This window comes from Haliotis asinina, chromosome 2 (assembly GCF_037392515.1).
Source record: "Haliotis asinina isolate JCU_RB_2024 chromosome 2, JCU_Hal_asi_v2, whole genome shotgun sequence".
NCBI classification, from domain to species: domain Eukaryota; kingdom Metazoa; phylum Mollusca; class Gastropoda; order Lepetellida; family Haliotidae; genus Haliotis; species Haliotis asinina.
The window spans coordinates 91,119,218-91,128,600 of NC_090281.1; the positions used below are offsets into that span (position 1 = coordinate 91,119,218).

The 9,383-nt window shown below is 36.7% G+C and overlaps 1 protein-coding gene across 2 annotated transcripts in view; it reads left to right on the forward strand.

The window, feature by feature from the left end:
- LOC137274582 (uncharacterized) overlaps positions 1-5,369 on the forward strand; it is a 41,372-nt gene extending 36,003 nt beyond the window's left edge. For both annotated transcript variants that reach the window (XM_067807848.1, XM_067807849.1), the window contains exons 17-18: positions 3,279-3,338; positions 3,519-5,369. In XM_067807848.1, coding sequence (XP_067663949.1) covers positions 3,279-3,338; positions 3,519-3,732 — 274 coding nt within the window. In that variant the 3' untranslated portion in view covers positions 3,733-5,369. The remainder of the gene's footprint in view (positions 1-3,278; positions 3,339-3,518) is intronic.
- The last annotated feature ends 4,014 nt before the right edge of the window (positions 5,370-9,383 follow it).

The window sequence follows — 9,383 nt, forward strand, 5'->3', positions numbered from 1 at the left end:
CTATTGTGTTGGCATCAGGACATGGGCAGATGTTGAAATGCTTCATAAATGTCGTTTTCTGATTGGCTGAGTGCTTTTCTGTTACTTTCATTGTACCCCACTTACATGCGAGGTACATTGCAACATACCCCACTGCCATTAGCAACTCATTTGGCAACTTCATGTTAGTTACATTTTGTATCTCAAATAACATTAAATGATGCACGGAAATTACCGATGTTTTGCAAATGGAAACTGATGGAAGGGAGATAACTCTAAGTCTGTTTTTCTTGTGTTGTCTGCAAGATCTAGTTGAGGCTACGAAAACATTTAGCTCTCTTTGCAATCAGTAAATTTTGACAAAATGTTCAAATTTAGTCCCTGTAAATATTAAGAAGTGGAATTACTTCGCAGCGACTTTACCAAGACAATACCTACGGGAAAAACAGCAAGAGACAAGATTCGAAATGTTTGATTCACACATGTTGGCTGAAGTGTACGATCTGATACCCATGCTTCAAACAGTTCAAAATTAACATTGAGGTGTTCGGTTAGATACATATGTTGTTCACTGGTCTCTTGGGGACCATGGATTGAGGTACCCTTGATGTTTGTTTATGTTCCCCTCTGCCTTTGAGCTCAGGGTCATAAATTAAGCATGGAGTTTACCTCAACCCATGCACTCCTTGTGACCAGTGACCAGTGCACCTGTTGACTGTTGTGGCCCCACAATGCACTTGTGGGATGTTTTAAGTCATACCATTGATTTGAAACAACATGATAAAAACATAAATTAAACTTATTCTTGTGTGGAATTTTGGATATTCATATGCTGAAATGATACTGCCCATTTTGGTGATGCTGTGTTAAGTTTAAACAAATGTGTCTGTAAACTTAAAGGGGCACTGATGCGGAGCGAATAATGCTTCTCGCCAACGGTCTAATTACGAAAGCAGACCGCAAATTGGTCAGCGCCCACTCCTTCGACTGTGACGGACAAAGGAACTGGGCTCCTGTCCATATTAGCAAAATTTCTTCACTTAAACAGTCAGGAGGCCGGATGCCCATCACATGCCATTTGTTTAAAAATATCCATGGTATTCCTTGTCTGATCGTAACCATATATCCCAGCAGTGTAGTTCTTTTCGGATGCTTGGATGGTATACTTACTGATCCAATTTGATCCTATTTCTGTGTTTTTAACCTCGATATTTAATCATGTTACATGAAAATATGATGTCTACAGGCACGTAGCAAGCCATTTGTTTCAGTACGGAAGATTGCAAAGCTGTATATTTAGGTAGTTTTGAGTGTTGGTTGAGCTGTGATAACAAACAGCATACGTAAATTTTGGTAGCTATGGTAGCTACAATGGTTTATTATTTATGATAATAAAACACACAGTTGATTTATTTGAATTCGTAAACAAAAATACGATGACCTTGGCTTTGGTAGAGAAATCTGAAAATTGTCTTACGTAAAAAAAACTTATTTCACTTATTCACCAAAGTACACAGCAAATGCCTGTGTGTATTCCTTATGTAACGAAATTCCGTTGGTATCCTCAAAACAGTTTCGGCCCATAAGTGTTTTCAGGCTGCATGCGACACAGAGATTACATCCTCCTTGCTGTAACTCGCGTTTGATGGTGTAAACCTACACGTGTTATTTGTCATCATTCTCTTGATGGTCAATTCATGAATTTATAACAGGTATAATTAGTAGCAACACCACTTCAGTTACTCAACAAAGGTTCCCATTTGGCATTTCTCCTGTCTGGAGTAAATACTCAACATTATAAATTAAGGTCTGTAATGGCAAATGTATTGTATGTTATGTAATATGTGCATGTAAGTGATGCAAGAGGGTTTATCACCTGAGTTACAAAAACAAACATCGATCAAAGGATTAACCGATAAGACACTGATTGATTAATTACTTTTGTTCTTCTAGCGGATTTGTCAAAAGGCAGTGTGTGTAGATGACTACACCCTGTCGTAAAGTGTGAGTGCAAAAACAACATCCTCCCTTCAAAGAATTAACCACTCTTGCGTTGATTGATTGATTGCTCAATATTGGTCAACTAAATTACTTAGAATAGTGGACATCATACAATTAGTTGCCAGGTGTGCTATCTTGAGAGACCAATGAGAGGTTTATCTAGTTTTCACCAACGAAAGACGTGAAACGATGTGTTACTTTTTCGCAAATGAGACAGTTGTAAGACACGCGACACAGAGCAGGATTATTTACCAGCTGCAGATGAATGGAATACGATTTCTTTTACGTGGATATTGATGGATACATTCCTGAACAAGGTAGTAGCCTGACACTGTTGCTATAAAATTAGTCTGTTTTACGTTCATTATTTGCATTTTGTTTTAATTTATTTGTTGTAGCATTCAGCAGAATCTGTATGACAGAAAACACACACTAGATCGCGTATGTGTGTGAAATAGGATCCACATTGGCAATCTATACAATGTATAAATATTGCTGTTATGTTAGAAATTTACTATGAGTATAAGCAAATCGTGTGTTCTTTTATTAATTTTCAGAATCATACAAATATGACAATAAACTAATTAGGGTTATGAGACAAAATATAGAGACGTACATTGACTTCGTTATTTTTCCGTCCTAATAGTTTTTTACCATTTCTACCACTGGCAGATGATTAACCTTCTAAGTGTTTCATTTGTTTTCATAATACATTTGTAATGAAGTACAATTGACTTCACCTCAGTTGATCTGTCAATAATTAAACTATCAATTGCGCTTACGGACTGCGCAGCAGAGGTCACGAACCAGTCACGAATTCTGGGATATCATCCGGGTACTCACGGGAGAAAAACAATAACAAAAGTTTACACCAGTCCACGGAAAATGCTCCGCATCAGTGCCCCTTTAAGAGTGCAGTTAGCTTAATGCCCCTTAATTCTTGGTGGAGGATTTTCAGACATCGTAACAGGTCATTTCAGTTGTGATTTCCATCCACTACCAATACAAAAGAAAGTTAGTCCAGAATTCTACATTGATGTCTTTTTAATACATGTACATTCTCATCCTGCAGCTTTCTTAGTTCAGTTAAAAAATTATTGACAGTGAACCATATCTCATAAATATCTTTCTTATCACAAACTTACTGTCACAGTATGTGCCCTCAATATTTCTGCACTCAGTAAATTGCCTTGTAATCTCAGGATACTGTTTTTTGGAGCAGTACCGGTATACCCAACTCATCAACTTGACATTAACTGTCATTTTGTTGATCAACTTCAACCATGCCTGTGTTTCAGATCTCTATCATGGCCACAGAAAGTGACAGACTTTTCACTCATTGCTATTGGAATCATCGGGTAAGTCCTATTTACACAGTCTACTAGACTTAGTGCCATTGTACAAGGTGATCCTAGTGCTAAGGTGACCTAACTCCGTATCTTAAGACAGACTAAAGCACTGGGCCTTTGTGAAAAAATAACTGTATCTGTTTGATGAAATCTGTTTAATTATTAAATATTTCTTATAATTTGTTTCAGAACTTTAGTCGGGTCCATTGATGCTATTAATAGATTGTATAGCAATGAAAGTACAGAGAAGCCCATGCAAACAGTGTCAACACTGACAACAACAGTTGCCAACGCAACATCATCGATCTTGTCATCATCCAAGTTGAGCACGATATCAAGTCCAACATTATCAAGTGTTATCAACAATATAACCACAGCATTGAAAAATCCTGGCCTTCATTAACATCTGTTGTCAGTGTATGATGTGATTGTCCTCATGTTGTATTTGCCTGTATCTCATACTGCCAGTATTCATTTTAGGTAATGCCAAGTTACGTGGGCCAAGGCTACTCATGGGCTCATTGTATATCAGACTAGCAGACCAGGGACTCCGTTCATGAAGCAGCCTTTGCTAAGGTTAATCTTAACTCCCATTCTTTGACATTGCACTACGGTAACAGTAGCAACTTATAATCACCTTAGTGGGATCAGATGGTCAGGCTTGTTGCCTTGATTGATCAGTTCTCATGCGGTTGATTATTTACAGACTGCCATCATATAACTGGAATAGTGCTGAGCGTGTTGTAAAACCAAGCTCACTCACTCATTACAATCACCTTAGTGCTTTGTGAAAGGAGACCCAGTCCACCCTGCAAAAAATTGAGTCACTGTAAAATGGGTGAGGGGTAAGAATGGTAGTAATTTGTTGTTTAACGCTGCACACACTGTTGCAGATGCATGGTGGTGGTGTGTAAATACCTGTAATTGAATCGGAACCGACAATCCAGTGATTATTAACAAACCATCAGTCAAGTCACCTGACCCCATAATCCATTCACTCATCTCTGTGTTTGACTCAGGTTCATGAGGAGTTGAGCTGTAACAGTGCAGTTATGATAGGTGTCCTGGTTAGTGTTTCATTGTTAATATGACAGTACACTGGATGCATGTAGTCGCATGGATTTCTGGGTTGGATGAGGTCCTAACCAATCGTGTTTACTGTATGAGGCACCCGATTGGTCAGTTGTCATGTGTGTGTCCTCATGCCCTGATGGAGTGGATGCTTGTTAATAACATCAATCTTTGGGATGTTTGGGTCCAGACTCTGTCATTTACAAGATGCCATCATTTGTTTGTGTGGGCACGGGTAGCCAGGTTCCGGCTTCCTTTCACATTATGCTGACATGATATAAATGGAATCATGTTCAGAGTGTCTTTACACCCAACACTCCATTTTCTATCGCTACAATTAGCTACAATATTGCTGATGAGGCTTAAAGCAACATTTACTTGCTCATATGTTAGTATACTAACGATGTTATACTACAGAGTACGACAAACAAAATTTTGTTAATAACCAATGACTGGATGCTGCTCTCTCATGTGGATGTACATTGCAGAGTGTGACGTTAAACAACAAACAATTAAGTTGAATAACCAATGAATGAATGCTACTGTATGGGGAATGTGTTGATCTGATTATTGTTTGAACGGTCCCCTTGTCCGTATTACTCTGCCACATCTCTATGCATTAGGCATCACTGCTGGTTTCAACAAGGAAGGATATGAGGGTTATTGTACTCTAAGTGCATCTTAACATGATCTCTTCAAGTGCATATGTTATCATGTGTTGTGATTGACGCATCTAGTAATATAGTTTAGATTATGATGGTGGGAAGATGATCCGTCCATGTGGCCTATGTAGTGATTACAGCAATCTTGTTTTACCTTGCAAGATTGTAAGTTAGTTCCTTGTAAGTTGTTCTTGATTTTTCTGTGTTCAACATACTAGTTTACTGTGTCAGATGAAACATTTCCGTAATGAAATAGAGGCTAGCTGTAATTATGGATCACTCACCTGGGTAAACTAGTATTGTAACTGTGTTGTTGTTTTGTCATTTGTTCAATGATTTGTCTTAGGAATTATCTATCAGCCATATCCATGTTAAATAATAAAGGACATAACACATATGATTTATGTTGAAGTTGTATTCAGTGTTGCTAATTTCATTGAAACTAACATCACTTTAGGACTAGGGCCCTGTTGTACTTAGTGTCCTTTGTGCTAAGATTGTTTTAAGTCAGTGTTAGGCATGGTATCTTTGATAGACATTCTAGAGGTTGGGTACATGAAGAATGAGGCCTATTTTTATGGTTAGGCTTGACAGCATTAGAATCTATGCCGAAACATCACCTATACAGAATGGAAAAGTTATATCCATATAAATAGTCTTCATTCTTGTTGGTCGTTGGAGCTAATTACCTCAGTGCCAGTGTCATACACGTATCACAGCCCATGTTGTATTTCTTCTGTCTTCTTACATTCACTTTCAAACCATGTGATCTGTTTTGAGTCATTGTGAGGGATATATTCAACATTGACAGCTATTCTATATATCAGAATATATGATGCAGTAACATGTGATAACAGTCATATTACTTGTTCAACCATTAGACATATCTTACATCACTGTCATATCTTCAAGTGGAATGTAAACTGTGCAATCTCATCCTGTACTTGTGGGACCATTCCTTTATTTACAGTCTTGTCAATATCCTGCAACCTTGGTAGACAATATTATCAGTTTACTATGCACCATAGCCTTTTGGTTGAAGATTACACAATATGTTGTGAGTGCAGCTTGCAGATTTCTATTTGAATTGTACAGATTCTTTTATTGTATTTTATTTTATTTTGTGTAAATTTTGACATGCAATGTTTCATATTGGCCTTGCATGAAGTGATGTGTTACTTTATGACTGTATATAACTTCCTGCCTGACTGTAGTAAGCTGGGTTATACAATTGTTATGACATTGTGGCTTGTATATACTATGTTGCTGTATCACCTGCAAACACATTTGGCTGTAGTAACTCACAGAGATCAACTGAACCCTTTATTGAATGTTTTATGGATATGTTGATGTCTGACAGATGTGCATTAAAACATTACTGTAATCTGACCACTCTTTGATGTGAGCTCTCTCTGGTTTCACCTTACAGTAAACATACAAGTGTCTCTCTTGCAAACAAACCTTTTCTAATTGATTTAGAAATGAGTTTTAACTCGTATTTCATGTCACAAATTGTTTTATCAAAGGGCTATTTTACTGTATCATTTTTAACGTTAATTTGGATGAATATTTTATAGGAAACCTGTACAGTCATCAAAGTCATCATTGTCAAATTAAGAACTATATACATTACTTATAACCTTTAAATGTACATGGACTTATGGCCAATACAGGTTGTTTTTGTTTGATGTGTCTGGAAATATTGACTACACTGAGAAGCTGTCCCAATATTCCTGGTAGTGTACATGGACTTATGGCCAATTCAGGTTGTTTTTGTTTGATGTGTCTGGAAATATTGACTACACTGAGAAGCTGTCCCAATATTCCTGGTAGTGGAGGACCAAGTAAGGTGCTGGAGGAGTGCAATGTAGGCAACCTTTTCCTGATGATGGGGAGATACCACACAGTACAGCATTGTTTTTGTGGCATTTAAACAAGTCATTTATGGCTTGTTACTTCTACTTATTGGGAACAATACTTTGTGAGAGGTAATGTGACTATGGCTTATAACGCTTCTGTTATCCATATTTGCCTGGGACCAGTTGGTTTTACTTTATCTGTTTGACCAATCACAAAAGAATTGTCTGACCTCTGACCTGTCATGCATATGATTTACAGGTTTTCTTTTAATGTGCTGGTTAATAATGCAAGGCTGTCTGTGACCTTATTAGAAATACTATTCAACAAAAGCTGTTAGATGAGATCCGTCAGGAGGCCAAGGACCACTTTCTATTGTATCAGTACAAGCAGAAGTAGGCTTAAGCAAAACATACAGCTGTCATTACCTTTGTTAATTGAATTTACAAGTTACAAGCAAACTGTTAATTTTCTCAGAAAAACGGGAATGTGAAATTATATTTCATTCTATAGATTTGCTTCGTATTAACATTAATATTTTATGTTAATTATATTCTGCTGAGCACTGAGCTCAGTCAGTGTGTGCTTGGATCTGTACAGTTTGCTACCACTATAGACAGGATGTTGAATCTCTGGGTGCTCGGTACAGGAGGTACATAAATTATGTATTCTATAATGTAGTTTCTTTAGAACAGTTGTTTCTGGAAATAAAAAAAACAAGACCTGAAACAAGTAATTTAACTGACTTGAAACAAGTGATCGTTGAATTTTTTCAGTAATTTTCACAATGACCGATAGTGGCATCAGATAATTGTCAGTGTATTCCTGGTTTAGAATCAACCCAACGACAGTAATGTAATGTTATCATAATGGCTTATAAAAGCTTACTAAATTAGCTTGATATTTCCCTTTAAAAACATACATACATACATACATACATACATACATACATACATACATACATACATACATACATACATACATACATACATACATACATACATACATACATACATACATACATCATACATATATATATATATATATACACAAAAATGTTTTATCTCAATCAACAGCCGTTTGAATTAATTTTCTTCCACATTAGATGTTTTTAAACACATCCATCGTTTCATGTATGAAATAATTGCCATGTGATGCAGCAGAAGAGTTGTGTCCCTGGACTGATGGGATCATTGGTTCAACCCCAGATATAACCCATCTATGATCCTCGACTGGAATATCACTGAAATACTGATCAGTGAGAGCCTTTCATGCATTGCAGTATATGATGTAGTATCTTTCACCAAATGTTAACATTTTACATACATGATGTGTATTTAATCCTCTTGCCCCATCACAGGATCAGTATTCCATGTTCATACCAGTCGTAATGGTATGTTTAGTCGTGTGGTTTCTATATCAAGCTCAGCTGATCAAACAGCTGACGGCATGAAACTGATTTAGTGTATCAATTTAGCATAACAACAGTGTAGACAATTTGAACACCTTTTGTTGGTTGCAGGTTGTGTTGGTCATGTTAGTAGTGAATGTGTATTTTGACCTGGTCACTATTACATAGAGTATCTGCCTGCCATGCAGGGTTTTGAAGGCTAGCATTGTTGAATGTGGAATAAGACCAGTATACCATGGAGACCAGTATTGGCTGTTGTTATACATGTAGCATTGATCTTATCACACAAGCATAATTTAGAGAAATTTTAGGGAAATCTAGTCTTGTTGATTTGGGGCATATTTTGTTTTAATTTTGTCATGTTTTATTGGGTCTTTTTCAAATTTGAACATTCTGTTCTTGGAATAACAAAGACAGATAAACCTCTTGCCTCAACAGGAACATTGCAGTTATGTTACACTTTCTGATGACTGAATCTTTTTTATTTTTTCAATGTTCAGCCATGTACTGACAATGATTGTTGATAAGATTTATGGTTTCATAGTATCAAAATATTTACCTGACATTAAGTTTCATCAGATCAGTGACACCTGGGTGACCAAACATGGATCCATACGCTCATTCACTCACTCTGCTGTGTTGGCATTGAAGGTCAAATGTAACAGTGTGGCATTAACTTCCCAGTCAAACAATGGACCAGGCAGAAAGTCATTTTTGTGATGCAGTTTCTGGCGGTTTGTCTGGCAACTTTGTCCCTGATTATTGTGATGGATATTATTTTGGAATATATTTTTGGTCATGTCTTTAACATATTTTATGCACCATGGCCAAATTATTTTCTGCTCAAGACAACTTAGGGACCACTTAATTAGCAATATCAAACAATATGGTAGTTGTTAGTTTCTTTGTGTTATATATATCAATCTAGAAATTCCATCTGAATATTCTAAATATGTGTGATTTGCAAAGTGCAGTTGTTACATTTTACAGATTTTTTTAAAGATAGCATACTTTGGACTAGCTAAGCATTGGCTGATTAGGGTCTTGATACTC